Source organism: Salvelinus alpinus, chromosome 6 (assembly GCF_045679555.1).
Source record: "Salvelinus alpinus chromosome 6, SLU_Salpinus.1, whole genome shotgun sequence".
NCBI classification, from domain to species: Eukaryota; Metazoa; Chordata; class Actinopteri; order Salmoniformes; family Salmonidae; genus Salvelinus; species Salvelinus alpinus.
Window position 1 is genome coordinate 76164295 of NC_092091.1, and position 22250 is coordinate 76186544.

Below are 22250 nucleotides of genomic sequence, written 5' to 3' on the forward strand. Positions count from 1 at the left end.
ATTGAGATAAAGCCTTAGTGTCAGAGAGAGAAATAGAGGAAGGGAGGAAAAACAAATTAAAAATTGTCTGTAAAATGCTTCTGTTAATTATTTTCATTAGCAACATTGCCATAGGCTTATGCTTATTTTAATTATTTTATTGCTTTGTTTTTCATAAACAGACCAGCTACAACACCCTGACGAAAGACATAGATCAGTTCCAGCCCAGTTACAACAACCTGACTAAAGAGAGAGACGAGCTACAGACCAGTTACAATAACCTGACTAAAGAGAGAGACCAGTTCCAGCCCAGTTACAACAACCTGACTAAAGAGAGAGACGAGCTACAGACCAGTTACAATAACCTGACTACAGAGAGAGACCAGTCACAGACCAGTTACAACACCATGACTACAGAGAGAGACCAGTCACAGAGCAGTTACAACAACCTGACTGAGGAGAGAAACCAGTTCCAGCCCAGTTACAACAACCTGACTAAAGAGAGAGACGAGCTACAGACCAGTTACAATAACCTGACTACAGAGAGAGACCAGTCACAGACCAGTTACAACACCATGACTACAGAGTGAGACCAGTCACAGAGCAGTTACAACAACCTGACTGAGGAGAGAGACGAGTTACAGAGCAGTTACAACAACCTGACTGAGGAGAGAGACGAGTTACAGAGCAGTTACAACACCCTGACTGAGGAGAGAGACGAGTTACAGACCAGTTACAACAACCTGACTGAGGAGAGAGACCAGTTACAGACCAGTTACAACACCCTGACTGAGGAGAGAGACCAGTTACAGACCAGTTACAACAACCTGACTGAGGAGAGAGACGAGTTACAGACCAGTTACAACAACCTGACTGAGGAGAGAGACCAGTTACAGACCAGTTACAACACCCTGACTGAGGAGAGAGACCAGTTACAGACCAGTTACAACAACCTGACTGAGGAGAGAAACCAGTTACAGACCAGTTACAACACCCTGACTGAGGAGAGAGACAAGTCACAGACCAGTTACAACAACCTGACTAAAGAGAGAGACAAGTCACAGACCAGTTACAACAACCTGACTAAAGAGAGAGACAAGTCACAGACCAGTTACAATAACCTGACTACAGAGAGAGACCAGTCACAGACCAGTTACAACACCATGACTACAGAGAGAGACCAGTCACAGAGCAGTTACAACAACCTGACTGAGGAGAGAAACCAGTTCCAGCCCAGTTACAACACCATGACTACAGAGAGAGACCAGTCACAGCCCAGTTACAACAACCTGACTAAAGAGAGAGACGAGCTACAGACCAGTTACAATAACCTGACTACAGAGAGAGACCAGTCACAGACCAGTTACAACACCATGACTACAGAGCGAGACCAGTCACAGAGCAGTTACAACAACCTGACTGAGGAGAGAGACGAGTTACAGAGCAGTTACAACAACCTGACTGAGGAGAGAGACGAGTTACAGAGCAGTTACAACACCCTGACTGAGGAGAGAGACGAGTTACAGACCAGTTACAACAACCTGACTGAGGAGAGAGACCAGTTACAGACCAGTTACAACACCCTGACTGAGGAGAGAGACCAGTTACAGACCAGTTACAACAACCTGACTGAGGAGAGAGACGAGTTACAGACCAGTTACAACAACCTGACTGAGGAGAGAGACCAGTTACAGACCAGTTACAACACCCTGACTGAGGAGAGAGACCAGTTACAGACCAGTTACAACAACCTGACTGAGGAGAGAAACCAGTTACAGACCAGTTACAACACCCTGACTGAGGAGAGAGACAAGTCACAGACCAGTTACAACAACCTGACTAAAGAGAGAGACAAGTCACAGACCAGTTACAACAACCTGACTAAAGAGAGAGACAAGTCGCAGACCAGTTACAATAACCTGACTAAAGAGAGAGACAAGTCACAGACCAGTTACAACAACCTGACTACAGAGAGAGACCAGTCACAGAGCAGTTACAACAACCTGACTGAGGAGAGAGACCAGTTACAGACCAGTTACAACAACCTGACTGAGGAGAGAGACGAGCTACAGACCAGTTACAATAACCTGACTAAAGAGAGAGACCAGTTCCAGCCCAGTTACAATAACCTGACTACAGAGAGAGACAAGTCACAGACCAGTTACAACAACCTGACTAAAGAGAGAGACAAGTCACAGACCAGTTACAACAACCTGACTAAAGAGAGAGACAAGTCACAGACCAGTTACAATAACCTGACTGAGGAGAGAGAACAGTTACATACTGTACTCTGTAAAATGCTTCTATAATTTTTTTTATTTTTTTATTATTATTTTATTGAATATCCAAAACGTACAATATACTTGCAGTGAAGCCTCTCAATAACTGCACCACACCAGTCATCCAACAGACTCCCATTCAGAGCGACACACAGAAGCATCCAGGGTCAACGCCCTGCTGATGGTCACGTCGACAGATCTCCCACCAGGCCCCCCACAGTTCCCCAATAGCTGTCCCTCCACCATCTGAGACCCCTAAACAAAAATAAAGAAATATAATTAATTCCATTCCCCACCCCCAATAACCCCCCAATGCACCAACAACCTAGAAAATGAATGAAAGAAAAAAAAGAAAAAAAAAATTGAAAACTGCAAACAACAATACAAGGGAAAAAAGGACATCAAGAACAACTAAAATCATAACAGCAATGCCAACTGTATATGTTAGAGTGCATGTCTGGCACTATTACATGTGTGTGTGTGTTCTTGTATGTGTGTATTTGAATGAGAATGTGTGTATATGCATGTGTACAAACACCTGCACGGCATTAACCTCAGGCAAACCGGCATTCGTTGTAAAAACACTGCCTCTCAGTGTCATTGAAATGTACTTTTTATTGTTTTATTTTGACGTATTTTGTGCTTTTATCTTTGACCATCATTCTATCTCCCGCACAGCAACTCCACTCCCACTTGTATCCAATTCCACATCCCAACCCTCAGCTTCCCTCAGCCCATCCCACCTATCTCTGCTGGCCACCCTCTTCGGAATTCTACGCAACACATATCTTTCAACTATGCAGTGATGTTTAATGTATAATTTCAATCTATCTATTGTCGAGAACTGTTTTATAATTGAATATGTTTCTTGTTTGTCTATATTTTTTATGTCTTTGTCTACATGTTTATACAGTTGAAGTCGGAGGTTTACATACACTTAGGTTGAGTCATTAAAGCTCGTTTTTCAACCACTCCACAAATTTCTTGTTAACAAACTATAGTTTTGGCAAGTCGGTTAGGACATCTACTTTGTGCATGACACAAGTAATTTTTCCAACAATTGTTTACAGACAGATTATTTCACTTATAATTCACTGTGTTAATTCCAGTGGGTCAGAAGTTTACATACACTAAATTGACTGTGCCTTTAAACAGCTTGGAAAATTCCAGAAAATGATGTCATGGCTTTAGAAGCTTCTTTTTTTTAACATAATTTCAGTCAATTGGAGGTGTACCTGTCAATGTATTTCAAGGACCTTGTGAAGATTCTGGAGGAAACAGGTACAAAAGTATCTATATCCACAGTAAAACGAGTCCTATATCGACATAACCTGAAAGGCCGCTCAGCAAGGAAGAAGCCACTGCTCCAAAACCGCCATAAAAAAGCCAGACTACGGTTTGCAACTGCACATGGGGACAAAGATCGTATTTTTTGGAGAAATGTCCTCGGGTCTGATGAAACAAAAATAGAACTGTTTGGCCATAATGACAATCGTTATGTTTGGAGGAAAAAGGGAACGCTTGCAAGCCGCAGAACACCATCCCAACCGTGAAGCACAGGGGTGGCAGTATCATGATGTGGGGGTGCTTTTCTGCAGGAGGTACTGGTGCACTTCACAAAATAGATGGCATCATGAGGCAGGAAAATTATGTGGCTATATTGAAGCAACATCTCAAGATATCAGTCAGGAAGTTAAAGCTTGGTCGGAAATGGGTCTTCCAAATGGACAATGACCCCAAGCATACTTCCAAAGTTGTGGCAAAATGGCTTAAGCACAACAAAGTCAAGGTATTGGAGTGGCCATCACAAAGCCCTGACCTCAATCCTATAGAAAATTTGTGGGCAGAACTGAAAAAGCATGTGCGAGCAAGGATGCCTACAAACCTGACTCAGTTACACCAGCTCTGTCAGGAGGAATGGGCCAAAATTCACCAAACTTATTGTGGGAAGCTTGTGGAAGGCTACCTGAAACATTTGACCTAAGTTAAACAATTTAAAGGCAATGCTACCAAATAGTAATGGAGTGTATGTAAACTTCTGACCCACTGGGAATGTGATGAAAGAAATAATAGCTGAAATAAATCATTCTCTCTACTATTATTCTGACATTTCACATTCTTAAAATACAGTGGTGATCCTAACTGACCTAAGACAGGGCATTTTTACTAGGATTAAATGTCAGGAAATGTCAAAAACTGAGTTTAAATGTATTTGGCTAAGGTGTATGTAAACTTCTGACTTCAACTGTATATGTTTACAACAAACAAGTGGAAGATATCAGAATAGGGGCATTGGGGAATAATAACATATTAAACGGAATACATTTGTACTGTAGTGAAGCCGTCTCTAGAGTAATGCAAGATCTCTTTCATGATCATGTGAAATGTCAATTGCTATGGAAATGCTGGGATGTTTTTTTTCTCCAATGATGTTAAAGGTAATTATGATGCAACTATGATGGTGAGACGATATGGTTTACAATTATCATCATGAATATTAAGGTTATACACACTACATGTTACACACATAGACACACAACCATGCAAATTGGCGGAGCTAGTATTTATTTGGACAGCACACATTATAGTCTTACTCTTATACAGACATCGTACACACTCTCACTAAATCACATCCAATATCATACACATCAACTTACTCAGATTTACTACACACGTAATATCTTGGCTCAAATTTCTAACAATTTTCCAATAAAACAGATATTGCTAGAACCTATTTCTTGAATTCTAAATATCAGACATTTGAAAGCTCTAATTTTGACCGTCATAATAACTCTGATGGCAGTAACTTTACAAGCACTAATTGTGGTCAATTTAGACTGAGAATGGTATCTAGTTATGATAAGGGGTGAAATAAGTATAGCCAGTTATAATTGTAACGGTTTAGCAGATTATAAAAGAAGATCAGTCTTTAGGTGGCTAAAAGAAAAGGAATATAACATATACTGTTTACAGGAAACTCACTCTACATCCTTAGATGAAGTTGCGTGGAAAAAGGAATGGGATGATGAAATAATTTTCTGTCAGGGACAAAGGAACTCAAAAGGGGCGATTATATTAATTAACAAAAATGTTGATCTGAATGTGTAAATAGTCAGGAATGATTCGCAAGGAAGGTGGATCTTTTGAATATGAAAGTGGACGGAAAAGAGATTTGGCTCATTAATCTATATGGTACAAATCAGGATGATCCATACTTCTTTGAAAATATTTATGCCAATTTATTGAACTTACAGGCAACAAACGATCAAATCATTATGGTAGGAGACTATAATACAGTGTTAAGTACCTCAATGGACCGCAAAGGAAATCACTCTACAAACTATCATCCCCGTGCCCTTAAGGATTTCACAAATATTATGTACACATTAGAAATAGTGGATATTTGGAGACTCAACAACCCTGACCTAGTGAGATATACATGGAGGAGACTTAATCAAGCTAGTCGTCTTGACTACTTTCTTGTCACTTTCTCTCTTGCATCAAATGTAAAAAAAAGTTTTAATAGGAGACAGAATGCAATCGGATCATCATCTAATTGGCCTTCACATAACTCTTATAGAATTTTCACGTGTTTATACTTCCGTACTATTGTTTGTACAGATGAACGTGGTACATTCAGGCGTTGGAAATTGCTCCCAAGGATGAACCAGACGTGTGGAGGTCTACAATTATTTTCTGAGGTCTTGGCTGATTTCTTTTGATTTTCCCATGATGTCAAGCAAAGAGGTGCTGAGTTTGAAGGTATGCCTCGAAATACATCCACAGGTACACCTCCAATTGACTCGAATTATGTCATTTAGCCTAACAGAAGCTTCTAAAGCCATTATATAATTTGATGGACTTTTCCAAGCTGTTTAATGAAACGCACAGTCAACTAGTGTATGTAAACTTCTGACCCACCGGAATTGTGATACAGTGAATTTTAAGTGAAATAATCTGTCTGGAAAAATGTATTGTGTCATGCACAAAGTAGATGTCCTAACCGACTTGCCAAAACTATAGTTTGTTAACTTGTTATGGATAGGGGGCAGCATTTTCACGTTTGAATGGAAAACGTGCTCAGAGTAAACTGCCTGCTACTCAGTCCCAGTTGCTAATATATTCATATTATTAGCAGATTTGGATAGAAAACATTGAAGTTTCTAAAACTGTTTGAATGATGTCTGTGAGTATAACAGAACTCATATTGCAGGCAAAATCCTGAGAAAAATCCAACCAGGAAGTGGGATTTTCTGGATTTTTTTTTCTCATTTTGTCTCTCATAGTTGAAGTGTACCTATGATGAAAATTACAGACCTCTCTCATCTTTTTAAGTGGGAGAACTTGCACAATTGGTGGCTGACTAAATACTTTTTGCCCCACTGTATATAGGACAAAAGGTCCCTATATGGCCATCGATGGCCAGTCAAGGAGTGCAAGCTAACGTGACTTCCTTATGAACAATGTTACGAACAGGCCTTGCGAAATATGACTTCCTGCTTGAATCTGATTGGATATTTAAAACATTCTATCAACTGAAGTGCACCACAGACAGACATCAGAGAGGTACCAGTGGAGACGCACATCCATTAGGAGTCAGTTAGAAAGGTAATCATACAGTAGATATTACCATTAGGAGTCAGTTAGAAAGGTAATCATACAGTAGATATTACCATTAGGAGTCAGTTAGAAAGGTAATCATACAGTAGATATTACCATTAGGAGTCAGTTAGAAAGGTAATCATACAGTAGATATTACCATTAGGAGTCAGTTAGAAAGGTAATCATACAGTAGATATTACCATTAGGAGTCAGTTAGAAAGGTAATCATACAGTAGATATTACCATTAGGAGTCAGTTAGAAAGGTAATCATACAGTAGATATTACCATTAGGAGTCAGTTAGAAAGGTAATCATACAGTAGATATTACCATTAGGAGTCAGTTAGAAAGGTAATCATACAATAGATATTACCATTAGGAGTCAGTTTGAAAGGTAATCATACAGTAGATATTACCATTAGGAGTCAGTTTGAAAGGTAATCATACAGTAGATACTAGATATAGTAGACAGTAGATTCCAAGATGGCATAGCAGTCGGACGTGTGTTTGTCTTTGTCTTTTCCCGTTTCTTATCCCTTGTAAATAGCCAGTTTTTTTCTTATATATTTTAATCCTACTTTCTTTCTACGAACTAAATATTCTTTCCTGCAACCTCACTCAATGTGGTACGGATCTGCTAACCTCCATCAGGAGCTAGCCAGCTATCTGCGTAGCTGCTAGTCTTTGTTAGCCACGGCTAGCGGTCTTCAACTTTAGCTCGGACACCAGCCAGCTTAAGCTCGGACAATACCTGCCAGTCTGCACAGCGCGATATCAACCCAGAGCATATCGGACTGCTTCTCTCTACCACATCACCGGATTCCTGCCGCTCTGGTTCATTCCACCGGATCATCGCAGATAGCTAGCTGCTACTGAGTGGCTACTGTTAGCTAACGCCTCTGTCCCGAAGCAAGCACCAGTTAGCCTTGAGCTAGCCATGAGCTAGGCCCATATACCAGCTAATTCTAGGGCTACAATACCTATTTTGCCAATTGGCCTGGACCCTTTATTGTCGACACAGAGCCCCGCCGATCCATCATGACTGGTCTGCCGACCTAATCGCCCGATGTGGTCTCAACAGAATTTTCCGTTGCGATGTCGCCGAAGACCCATTTGCTAGCCCCGGCCCGCTAGATTTCTGAACGCCATGTCTCACGCTTGCCTAGTGTTGTAGTGACTACAGAACGGCTTCCTGACTCACCTATTGCTGCTCATTGGACCCTATGATCACTCAGCTACACAGCTGAAGCCCTCTGGACTGTTTCATCTTGTTTATCTGTCGGCCCCAGCCTCGAACTCAGGTCCTGTATGTACCTAATTGACCCGTTCTGCCCATTCATTGCCATTCACCCGTTGTTGTCTTAGCTCTCCCGATCAACACCTGTGATTGATTTATGCCTCCCTCTAATGTCAATATGCCTTGCCTACTGCTGTCACGACTAGTTCTTATTGTTTTATTTCACTGCAGAGCCCTCAGTCACGCTAAACATGCCTTAGATAGCTCTTTTGTCCCACCCCCCGCACATGCGGAGACCTCATCTGGTTTAACTGGTGCCTCCAGAGACGAAACCTCTCTCATCGTCACACAACGCCTAGGTTTACCTGCACTGTATTCACATCCTACCATACCCTTGTCTGTACAATATGCCCTGAATCTATTCTACCACGCCCAGAAATCAGCTCCTTCTATTCTCTGTTCCCAACACACTAGACGACCAGTTCTTATAGCCTTTAGCTGTACCCTTATCCTACTCCTCCTCTGTTCCTCTGGTGATGTAGAGGCAGGCCCTGTAGACCCCAGTACCACACCTATTCCCCATGCACTATCATTTGTTGACTTCTGTAACCATAAAAGCCTTGGTTTCATGCATGTTTTGATTTTTGATTTGATTTGATTTTGATCTCTTTTAGTCCCCATTTGGACTAATCTTCCAAGAGTCCTTAAACATTAAAATACAATTTATAATACGAACACATTTCCACATTGTCACGCCCTGACCATAGTTTGCTTTGTATGTTTATATGTTTTGTTTGGTCAGGGTGTGATCTGAGTGGGCATTCTATGTTGTATGTCTAGTTTGTCTATTTCTATGTGTTTGGCCTGATATGGTTCTCAATCAGAGGCAGGTGTTTGTCGTTGTCTCTGATTGGGAACCATATTTAGGTAGCCTGTTTTGTATTGTGGGTTGTGGGTGATTGTTCCTGTTCGTGTGTTCCTGTGTTTAGTGTTCACTATTTCGGGACTGTTGCGTCTTCGTTTATTTTGTCAGTTTATTGGTTTTGTTCTTTATTTTAAGTATTCTAATAAATATGAATACTCACTACGCTGCGTATTGGTCCAATATCTCCTACTCCTCCTCAGACGAGGAGGAAGAAAACAGTGACACACATATAACACACAATTACAAACATACATAATATACTAACATAATGACCCAATAAATACTCAATCTAAAAAAATATTGATTCTTCATCTACTATAGTCCCACAACATTTCTATGTATTATATTTAAATCGTTTTAAAATAATGTTTAAATTTATATATTGAAGGGTTTCTGTTTTGCTCAGTTAATTTATTCAATTTCTTTATTGCTCTAAATCAAAATGTTCTTTTGCCTATTTCTCTTTTCTGTCTGGACAACGCATAGATGGTGGACAATCTATTCCTAGTATTTACGGAATGTCTGTCTCTTACCAACTGAATACCGTTGTGAATAGAACTTGGCCGTTTTAAATTATGTGTATTATGAAATAAAATAAGCATGTTCCTTTCAATTATCTTATCGATTGATGATAAGATAGCACACATCACAAACCCTGATGTCCTAGATGTGTCTGAATCCTGGCTTAGGAAGGCCACCAAAAATTCCAACTACAACATTTTCCGCCAAGATAGGACTGCCAAAGGGGGTGGAGTTGCAATCTACTGCAGAGATAGTCTGCAGAGTTCTGTCACGCTATCCAGGTCTGTGCCCAAACAGATCGAGCTTCTACTTTTAAAAATCCACCTTTCCAGAAATAAGTCTTTCACTGTTGCCGCATGTTATAGACCCCCCTCAGCCTCCAGCTGTGCCCTGGACACTATATGTGAATTGATTGCCTCTCATTTATCTTCAGAGTTTGTGCTGTTAGGTGACCTAAACTGGGATATGCTTAACACCGCGGCCATCCTACAATCTAAGCTAGATGCCCTCAATCTCACACAAATTATCAAGGAATCTACCAGGTACAACCCTAAATCCATAAACACGGGCACCTTCATGGACATCATCCTGACCAACCTGCCCTCTAAATACACCTCTGCTGTGTTCAACCAGGATCTCAGCGATCACTGCCTCATTGCCTGCGTCCGTAATGGGTCCGCAGTCAAACGACCACCCCTCGTCACTGTCAAACGCTCCCTAAAACACTTCAGCGAGCAGGCCTTTCTAAACGACCTGTCCCGGGTATCCTGGAAGGATATTGGCCTTATCCCGTCAGTAGAGGATGCCTGGTTATTCTTTAAAAGTGCTTTCCTCACCATCTTAAATAAGCATGCCCCTTTCAAAGAATTTTGAACTAAGAACAGATATAGCCCTTGGTTCACTCCATGACAGACACATAAACCTTCTTATAAATGCCTCTTACAACTCTGTATCACAAATTAACATATTTAATATATACAAGGGACTTTATTTACCTTCTGTTTATCTTTATCTTAACATAAACCAGGTAGTCTGGAATACCCCAGAGCAGCTTTCTAGGCCCTTAACTTTTTTATATTTTTACTGATGACCTACCACTAGCACTGAGTAAAGCCTGTGTGTCAATGTATGCTGATGATTCAACATTATACAAGGCAGCTACCACTGCAAGGGAAATCACTGCAACACTTAACAAAGAGCTGCAGACAGTTTTAGAATGGCTGGTAAGTAATACGCTAGTCCTAAATATATCAAAAACAAAAGGCATCTATTTGCATATTTAAAGTGAAATCTGCAGTTGCTAGATACATTTTTTTGTCTTAAACATTTATGATGTTTACAGATTGAATCTTGAACAACATAATTTATAAATGCCTCATGAGTTTCTTTAACTGTTTTACCCCATCAGAACCCAAAATATATACTTGTTTTAGTACAATGTTTGTAAACGAAGAAACTGTATAGCCGCAAAACTATCATTTCTATATAATGGATGTTCATTTATTGCATCCATAGCGCTGTTTATGAAATTGAGAGTGGTTATTTTTCAGCTATTTATCAAAACAGGGGTGGGGAGTACGCTTTCTTTTAGTTTCAAATGCTGATTGTCATTTGAAAGATAACAAAAAATATATATAAAATATACTTTTATCAATTTTCTTGCAGTGTTTTTGTGTCATGTATTTATGTAAGTCTTGTGTAAGTTACCTTAGCTTTCTTGGGAACAGGAACAATGGTGGCCCTCTTGAAGCATGTGGGAACAGCAGACTGGGATAAGGATTGATTGAATATGTCCGTAAACACACCAGCCAGCTGGTCTGCACAAGCTCTGAGGATGCGGCTGGGGATGCCGTCTGGGCCTGCAGCCTTGCGAGGGTTAACACGTTTAAATGTTTTACTCACGTCGGCTGCAGTGAAGGAGAGTCCACAGGTTTTGGTAGCGGACCGTGTCAGTGGCACTGTATTGTCCTCAAAGCGAGCAAAGAAGTTGTTTAGTCTGTCTGGGAGCAAGACATCCTGGTCCGCGACGGGGCTGGTTTTCTTTCTGTAATCCGTGATTGACTGTAGACCCTGCCACATACCTCTTGTGTCTGAGCTGTTGAATTGCGACTCTACTTTGTCTCTATACTGACGCTTAGCTTGTTTGATTGCCTTGCGGAGGGAATAGCTACACTGTTTGTAGTCGGTCACGTTTCCGTTCACCTTGCCCTGTTTAAAAGCAGTGGTTCGCGCTTTCAGTTTCGCGCGAATGCTGCCATCAATCCACGATTTCTGGTTTGGGAATGTTTTAATACTTGCTGTGGGTACGACATCGCCGATGCACTTGCTAATAAACTCGCTCACCGAATCAGCGTATTCGTCAATGTTGTTGTTTGACGCAGTAGGAACATATCCCAATCCACGTGATCGAAGCAATCTTGAAGCGTTGAATCAGATTAGTCGGACCAGCGTTGAACAGACCTGAGCGCGGGAGCTTCCTGTTTTAGTCTCTGTCTATAGGCTGGGAGCAACAAAATGGAGTCGTGGTCAGCTTTTCCAAAAGGAGGGTGGGGGAGGGCCTTATATGCGTCGCGGAAGTTAGAATAACAATGATCTAGGGTTTTACCAGCCCTGGTAGCACAATTGATATGCTGATAGACATATGTAAGAAGGTGTATGTGTCTGGTGTATGTGGGTGGAACTTGTGATAGAAAAATTACATATTTTCCTGATTTGTTGGATATTTAACAATTATTTACTTAACAAACAGTAAGATATTTATGTCCTGCTAATGCTGTGTTTTATGGTCTCCACTCTAACACCCTGCAGCTAATCTGGGCGTATGGTTTTACTAGGGATAGCTTGAGCTGACAATTGATTGACTTGGTGATAAAACCTACAGCTAGAATTCCAGCGACAGGAAGTGGGGTGTCACGTTCGTTGTAATGATCGGACCAAGGCGCAGCGTGAGTAGAGTTCCACATATTTTTAATAAATGGAAAACTCTCCAAAACAAAATAATAAAACACAAACAAAACGTGAAGCTATACAACAATTGTGCAGACAGGCAACTAAACATAGTCAAGATCCCACAACACAAATGAGGAAAAATGGCTAGGTAAATATGATCCCCAATCAGAGACAACAATAAACAGCTGTCTCTGTGGGAACCATATCAGGCCAACATAGACATACAAAACCCCTAGACATACAAAAACTAGAGTACCCACCCTAGTCACACCCTGACCTAACCAAAATATATAGAAAAACAGAGATATCTAAGGTCAGGGCGTGACAGTACCCCCCCCCCCCCCCCCCAAAGGTGCGGACTCCCGGCCGTAAACCTGAACCTATAGGGGAGGGTCCGGGTGGGCATCTACCCTCGGTGGCGGCTCCAGTTCGGGGCGTAGTCCCCACTCCCTACACTGATCCCTCCACTTCTGTGGAGCCGGACCGTGGATCGTTGCCGGAGGAACCGGACCGTAGATCATCGCCGGAGGCTCAGAACTGGGAACCACCGCTGGAGGCTCTGGACTGCAGCTCATCGCTGAAGACTCTGGACTGCAGCTCGTCGCTGGAGGCCCTGGACTGGGGACCTTCGCTGGAGACCCCAGACTGGGGACCGTCGCTGGAGGCTCCGGACTGGGGACCGTCGCTGGAGGCTCTGGACTGGGGACTGTCGCTGTAGGCTCCGGACTGGAGACCTTCGCTGGAGACCCCGGACTGGGGACCTTCGCTGGGGGCTCCGGACTGGGGACCGTCGCTGGAGGTTCCGGACTGTGGCCCGTCGTTGGAGGTTCCGGACTGTGGCCCGTCGTTGGAGGTTCCGGACTGTGAAACGTCGCCGGAAGCTCTGGACTGGGAACTGTCGCCGGAAGGTCTGGACTGTGGAGGCGCACTGGAGGCCTGATGCGTTGGACCGGTACAGGTTACACCGGGCTGATAACATGCACCTCAGGGCGAGTGCGGGGAGGAGGCACAGGACGTACTGGACTGTGGAGGCGCACTGGAGACCTGATGCGTGGGACCGGTACAGGTGGCACCGGGCTGATGACACACACCTCAGGGCGAGTGCGGGGAGGAGGCAAAGGACGTAATGGACTGTGGAGGCGCACTGGAGACCTGATGCGTGGGACCGGTACAGGTGGCACCGGGCTGATAACACGCACCTCAGGGCGAGTGCGGAGAGGAGGCACAGGACGTACTGGACTGTGGAGGCGTACTGGAGGTCTAGAGCTGAGCTGGCACCACCCTTCCTGACTGGATGCTCACTCCAGCCCGGCAAGTGCGGGAAGCTAGCACAGGACGCACTAGGCTATGAATAAGCACTGGAGACCTGATGCGTGGGACCGGTACAGGTGGCACCGGGCTGATGAGACACGCACCTCAGCACACCCGCTCTGCAGCGCAATCAATGCTAGCACCTCTCTCCGGAATCTTGCGTCGAGTTCCTCATCCGACTCCCTGACTGGCTCTGGTTCGCTCCTCGGCTTCACCGACTGCTCCATGTGCCCCCCAATTTTTTGAATTGGGGTTGCCTCTCGTGCTTGCTCCGTTGAGCTATCTTCTCGTATCGTCGCAGTTCCCGCTTTCGCTGCCTCTATCTCCTCCTTAGGTCGGCGATACTCCCCGGCCTGCATCCAGGGGTCCTTTTCCATCCAGGATCTCGTCCCAAGTCCACTCCTCCTGTACACGCTGCTTGGTCCATTTTTGGTGGGATCTTCTGTCACGTTCATTGTAATGATCGAACCAAGGCGCAGCGTGAGTAGAGTTCCACATATTTTCTCCAAAACAAAATAATAAAACACAAACAAAACGTGAAGCTATACAACAATTGTGCAGACAGGCAACTAAACATAGTCAAGATCCCACAACACAAATGAGGAAAAATGGCTACGTAAATATGATCCCCAATCAGAGACAACAATAAACAGCTGTCTCTGATTGGGAATCATATCAGGCCAACATAGACATACAAAACCCCTAGACATACAAAAACTAGAGTACCCACCCTAGTCACACCCTGACCTAACCAAAATATATAGAAAAACAGAGATATCTAAGGTCAGGGCGTGACAGGGGTGGTTGTACCTGGGAAAGAGAGGACTAGAACAAAGGCCTCAATGGTCCTTAGACATCCTGGCATCTGGGAAATTAGGCCAGGGTCGGGGGTTAAGATAACGCCATGTGCAGATAAAGACAGGATGAGCCCAAAGTGGCTTATGGTGCCCCCCAATCTATATGGGAGGGGTGGAACCAAGCATTCTGGGTATTCGCTATATAAACTGTGCATTGTCTGTAAAGGGTAGGCTCTCAGCCTATAACAGCCAGTCAAGACTGTTGTGCTGATGGTTTCATTATTGCAATAATTAATCGATATTAAATAAAGATGATTGTTTAAAGAAATTATAAAATGTCCTTAAGTACTGAATATCCATGACAAACTTCCCCAAGTAGACCAGGAAGCTACTCAGGAATCAGATAAAAAGGTGAAAAGAAGGAGAAGAAGGTGACCAGCTACAGACCAATTACAACAACCTGACTGAGGAGAGAGACCAGCTACAGACCAATTACAACAACCTGACTGAGGAGAGAGACCAGCTGCAGACCAATTACAATAACATGACTGAGGAGTGAGACCAGCTACAGACCAGATACAACAACCTGACTGAAGAGAGAGACCAGCTACAGACCAATTACAACAACCTGACTGAGGTGAGATAACCAGCTACAGACCAATTACAACAATCTGACTGAGGAGAGAGTCCAGCTTCAGACCAGTTATGACAACCTAACTAAAGAGAGAGACCTGTTACACACCAGTTACAACACCCTGATTAAAGAGAGAGACAAGCTACAGACCAACTACAACAACCTGATTAAAGAGAGAGATCAGCTGGAGAAAGAGTAGAAGATATAGCAGATGAGATAGGAAGAGAGGAGACAGGAGGAGAGGAATCTAGAAAAGACTAATTGAGATAGAGCCTTAGTTTCAGAGAGAGACATAGAGGAAAAATAAGAAAATTAGGAGAATGTTGAAGGGAGGGAAAAAAATACAAATAATTGTTTTGTTTAGATTTAGAGGAGAGTATGTAGATATACTGTATTCTGTAAAATGCTTCTTCATTATTTTTATTAGCAACATTGCCATAGGCGTATGCTTAGTTTTAAAAAATGGTTTCAGAAAACAGTGTGACCTGCAGTTGGACACACACAGAAGGCGGAACAGTACTGAGATAACACAAACACATACTTCCCTTTCAAAATTCTGGGAAAGATGCAGACAGAATTCCCTCACACACTTCTGAATAACTCCTTACACTGATGTCACACACTTCTGAATAACTCTTCACACTGACGTCACACACAGACAGTACAGAAAGATAAAATACCCCTATATGGCATAAGGCCATTGGTGATGTATGTGATGAAATAGGTGGCTGGCCACAGAGTACAAGCCATAACGTGACCTCAGTTTGAAGGCTGGGGTGTCAAAGCCTCAGTAATGCTATATGATCTATATGTGAATTCAGAGGGTCACATTTTTTATCCACTAAAATATATGATTACTTCAGTTATAACCTGAATCATATGTTTAAAACGTATGCACGGTGGGAAACAAACATTTTTCCGTTGGAAGCTAAAGTGGTGGGAGTCATGTGGTGGACAGTGATGAGTTGATTTGACAGTTTCAGTTAAAACATTGTCACTTACAGTAAGGCACAGGGACAGACACAGGGCAGAGGTAATGATATCACAATAACCTGTGTAGTCTTAACAAAGACCTGTTAGACTGAAACACAGTATGTTGTTGGAAATGTCTGAGCCCATCTATACTGAGCCCTCCTGAAGAGTCTTACCGGTCAACGCCACGTGAAAAGTTACCTATTCACTGTTGCAAGAGAGGACACTTCAGGCTGAGGAGTAAGTTTCACACATCCACATGTGCTACACATGCGCACACATACACACACACACACAAACACAAACACACACACACACCAGTTACTGGCCAGTTACTACAGCCTGACTGAGGAGAGAGACAAGCTACAGACCAGTTACTGTCATACAGTATGTTGTAACTTAACATGAAGGACATCTAGTTGTTAAAGGACTAATGAATCACTATGGTATGGAGTAACATCTAGTTGTTAAAGGACTAATGAATCACTATGGTATGGAGTAACATCTAGTTGTTAAAGGACTAATGAATCACTATGGTATAGAGTAACATCTAGTTGTTAAAGGACTAATGAATCACTATGGTATGGAGTAACATCTAGTTGTTAAAGGACTAATGAATCACTATGGTATGGAGTAACATCTAGTTGTTAAAGGACTAATGAATCACTATGGTATGTAGTAACATCTAGTTGTTAAAGGACTAATGAATCACTATGGTATGGAGTAACATCTAGTTGTTAAAGGACTAATGAATCACTATGGTATGGAGTAACATCTAGTTGTTAAAGAACTAATGAATCACTATGGTATGGAGTAACATCTAGTTGTTAATGAATCACTATGGTGTGGAGCAGCATCTAGTTGTTAAAGGACTAATGAATCACTATGGTGTGGAGTAACATCTAGTTGTTAATGAATCACTATGGTGTGGAGCAGCATCTAGTTGTTAAAGGACTAATGAATCACTATGGTATGGAGTAACATCTAGTTGTTAAAGAACTAATGAATCACTATGATATGGAGTAACATCTAGTTGTTAATAAAGAACTAATGAATCACTATGGTATGGAGTAACATCTAGTTGTTAAAGGACTAATGAATCACTATGGTATGGAGTAACATCTAGTTGTTAATGAATCACTATGGTATGGAGTGACATCTAGTTGTTAAAGGACTAATGAATCACTATGATATGGAGCAGCATCTAGTTGTTAATGAACCACTATGGTATGGAGCAACATCTAGTTGTTAAAGGACTAATGAATCACTATGGTATGGAGTAACATCTAGTTGTTAAAGGACTAATGAATCACTATGGTATGGAGTAACATCTAGTTGTTAAAGGACTAATGAATCACTATGGTATGGAGTAACATCTAGTTGTTAAAGGACTAATGAATCACTATGGTATGGAGCAGCATCTAGTTGTTAAAGGACTAATGAATCACTATGGTATGGAGTAACATCTAGTTGTTAAAGGACTAATGAATCACTATGGTATGGAGTAACATCTAGTTGTTAAAGGACTAATGAATCACTATGGTATGGAGTAACATCTAGTTGTTAAAGGACTAATGAATCACTATGGTATGGAGTAACATCTAGTTGTTAAAGGACTAATGAATCACTATGGTATGGAGTAACATCTAGTTGTTAAAGGACTAATGAATCACTATGGTATGGAGTAACATCTAGTTGTTAATGAATCACTATGGTATGGAGCAGCATCTAGTTGTTAATGAATCACTATGGTATGGAGTAACATCTAGTTGTTAAAGGACTAATGAATCACTATGGTATGGAGCAGCATCTAGTTGTTAAAGGACTAATGAATCACTATGGTATGGAGTAACATCTAGTTGTTAAAGGACTAATGAATCACTATGGTATGGAGTAACATCTAGTTGTTAAAGGACTAATGAATCACTATGGTATGGAGTAGACATCTAGTTGTTAAAGGACTAATGAATCACTATGGTATGGAGTAACATCTAGTTGTTAAAGGACTAATGAATCACTATGGTATGGAGTAACATCTAGTTGTTAAAGGACTAATGAATCACTATGGTATGGAGTAACATCTAGTTGTTAAAGGACTAATGAATCACTATGGTATGGAGTAACATCTAGTTGTTAAAGGACTAATGAATCACTATGGTATGGAGTAACATCTAGTTGTTAAAGGACTAATGAATCACTATGGTATGGAGTAACATCTAGTTGTTAAAGGACTAATGAATCACTATGGTATGGAGTAACATCTAGTTGTTAAAGGACTAATGAACCACTATGGTATGGAGTGACATCTAGTTGTTAATGAATCACTATGGTATGGAGTAACATCTAGTTGTTAAAGGACTAATGAATCACTATGGTATGGAGTAACATCTAGTTGTTAAAGGACTAATGAATCACTATGGTATGGAGTAACATCTAGTTGTTAAAGGACTAATGAATCACTATGGTATGGAGTAACATCTAGTTGTTAAAGGACTAATGAATCACTATGGTATGGAGTAACATCTAGTTGTTAAAGGACTAATGAATCACTATGGTATGGAGTAACATCTAGTTGTTAAAGGACTAATGAATCACTATGGTATGGAGTAACATCTAGTTGTTAAAGGACTAATGAATCACTATGGTATGGAGTAACATCTAGTTGTTAAAGGACTAATGAATCACTATGGTATGGAGTAACATCTAGTTGTTAAAGGACTAATGAATCACTATGGTATGGAGTAACATCTAGTTGTTAAAGGACTAATGAATCACTATGGTATGGAGTAACATCTAGTTGTTAAAGGACTAATGAATCACTATGGTATGGAGTAACATCTAGTTGTTAAAGGACTAATGAATCACTATGGTATGGAGTAACATCTAGTTGTTAATGAATCACTATGGTATGGAGTAACATCTAGTTGTTAAAGGACTAATGAATCACTATGGTATGGAGTAACATCTAGTTGTTAAAGGACTAATGAATCACTATGGTATGGAGTAACATCTAGTTGTTAAAGGACTAATGAATCACTATGGTATGGAGTAACATCTAGTTGTTAAAGGACTAATGAATCACTATGGTATGGAGTAACATCTAGTTGTTAAAGGACTAATGAATCACTATGGTATGGAGTAACATCTAGTTGTTAAAGGACTAATGAATCACTATGGTATGGAGTAACATCTAGTTGTTAAAGGACTAATGAATCACTATGGTATGGAGTAACATCTAGTTGTTAAAGGACTAATGAATCACTATGGTATGGAGTAACATCTAGTTGTTAAAGGACTAATGAATCACTATGGTATGGAGTAACATCTAGTTGTTAAAGGACTAATGAATCACTATGGTATGGAGTAACATCTAGTTGTTAAAGGACTAATGAATCACTATGGTATGGAGTAACATCTAGTTGTTAAAGGACTAATGAATCACTATGGTATGGAGTAACATCTAGTTGTTAAAGGACTAATGAATCACTATGGTATGGAGTAACATCTAGTTGTTAAAGGACTAATGAATCACTATGGTATGGAGTAACATCTAGTTGTTAAAGGACTAATGAATCACTATGGTATGGAGTAACATCTAGTTGTTAAAGGACTAATGAATCACTATGGTATGGAGTAACATCTAGTTGTTAAAGGACTAATGAATCACTATGGTATGGAGTAACATCTAGTTGTTAAAGGACTAATGAATCACTATGGTATGGAGTAACATCTAGTTGTTAAAGGACTAATGAATCACTATGGTATGGAGTAACATCTAGTTGTTAAAGGACTAATGAATCACTATGGTATGGAGTAACATCTAGTTGTTAAAGGACTAATGAATCACTATGGTATGGAGTAACATCTAGTTGTTAAAGGACTAATGAATCACTATGGTATGGAGTAACATCTAGTTGTTAAAGGACTAATGAATCACTATGGTATGGAGTAACATCTAGTTGTTAAAGGACTAATGAATCACTATGGTATGGAGTAACATCTAGTTGTTAAAGGACTAATGAATCACTATGGTATGGAGTAACATCTAGTTGTTAAAGGACTAATGAATCACTATGGTATGGAGTAACATCTAGTTGTTAAAGGACTAATGAATCACTATGGTATGGAGTAACATCTAGTTGTTAAAGGACTAATGAATCACTATGGTATGGAGTAACATCTAGTTGTATAAAGGACTAATGAATCACTATGGTATGGAGTAACATCTAGTTGTTAAAGGACTAATGAATCACTATGGTATGGAGTAACATCTAGTTGTTAAAGGACTAATGAATCACTATGGTATGGAGTAACATCTAGATGTTAAAGGACTAATGAATCACTATGGTATGGAGTAACATCTAGTTGTTAAAGGACTAATGAATCACTATGGTATGGAGTAACATCTAGTTGTTAAAGGACTAATGAATCACTATGGTATGGAGTAACATCTAGTTGTTAAAGGACTAATGAATCACTATGGTATGGAGTAACATCTAGTTGTTAAAGGACTAATGAATCACTATGGTATGGAGTAACATCTAGTTGTTAAAGGACTAATGAATCACTATGGTATGGAGTAACATCTAGTTGTTAAAGGACTAATGAATCACTATGGTATGGAGTAACATCTAGTTGTTAAAGGACTAATGAATCACTATGGTATGGAGTAACATCTAGTTGTTAAAGGACTAATGAATCACTATGGTATGGAGTAACATCTAGTTGTTAATGAATCACTATGGTGTGGAGTAACATCTAGTTGATAAAGGACTAATGAATCACTATGGTGTGGAGTAACATCTAGTTGTTAAAGGACTAATGACTCACTATGGTATGGAGTAACATCTAGATGTTAAAGGACTAATGAATCACTATGGTATGGAGTAACATCTAGTTGTTAATGAATCACTATGGTATGGAGTGACATCTAGTTGATAAAGGACTAATGAATCACTATGGTATGGAGTAACATCTAGTTGTTAAAGGACTAATGAATCACTATGGTATGGAGTAACATCTAGTTGTTAAAGGACTAATGAATCACTATGGTATGGAGTAACATCTAGTTGTTAAAGGACTAATGAATCACTATGGTGTGGAGCAGCATCTAGTTGTTAAAGGACTAATGAATCACTATGGTATGGAGTAACATCTAGATGTTAAAGGACTAATGAATCACTATGGTATGGAGTAACATTAAAGGACTAATGAATCACTATGGTATGGAGTAACATCTAGTTGTTAAGGAATCACTATGGTATGGAGTGACATCTAGTTGATAAAGGACTAATGAATCACTATGGTATGGAGTAACATCTAGTTGTTAAAGGACTAATGAATCACTATGGTATGGAGTAACATCTAGTTGTTAAAGGACTAATGAATCACTATGATATGGAGTAACATCTAGTTGTTAAAGGACTAATGAATCACTATGGTATGTAGTAACATCTAGTTGTTAAAGGACTAATGAATCACTATGGTATGTAGTAACATCTAGTTGTTAAAGGACTAATGAATCACTATGGTATGGAGTAACATCTAGTTGTTAAAGGACTAATGAATCACTATGGTGTGGAGCAGCATCTAGTTGTTAAAGGACTAATGAATCACTATGGTATGGAGTAACATCTAGATGTTAAAGGACTAATGAATCACTATGGTATGGAGTAACATTAAAGGACTAATGAATCACTATGGTATGGAGTAACATCTAGTTGTTAAGGAATCACTATGGTATGGAGTGACATCTAGTTGATAAAGGACTAATGAATCACTATGGTATGGAGTAACATCTAGTTGTTAAAGGACTAATGAATCACTATGGTATGGAGTAACATCTAGTTGTTAAAGGACTAATGAATCACTATGGTATGGAGTAACATCTAGTTGTTAATGAATCACTATGGTATGGAGTGACATCTAGTTGATAAAGGACTAATGAATCACTATAGTATGGAGTAACATTATAGGACTAATGAATCACTATGGTATGGAGTGACATCTAGATGTTAAAGGACTAATGAATCACTATGGTATGG

The 22250-nt window shown here is 40.5% G+C and overlaps 1 protein-coding gene and 1 long non-coding RNA gene across 2 annotated transcripts in view; both read left to right on the forward strand.

Moving 5' to 3' along the window:
- LOC139579381 (uncharacterized) overlaps positions 1-22250 on the forward strand; it is a 44136-nt gene that overhangs the window by 12239 nt on the left and 9647 nt on the right. The gene's annotated exons all lie outside the window — the stretch shown is intronic.
- LOC139577931 (putative leucine-rich repeat-containing protein DDB_G0290503) overlaps positions 1-22250 on the forward strand; it is a 33770-nt gene that overhangs the window by 2470 nt on the left and 9050 nt on the right. Inside the window, 2 exon segments of the mRNA XM_071405050.1 lie at positions 139-2279; positions 12971-13206. Coding sequence (XP_071261151.1) covers positions 139-2279; positions 12971-13206 — 2377 coding nt within the window.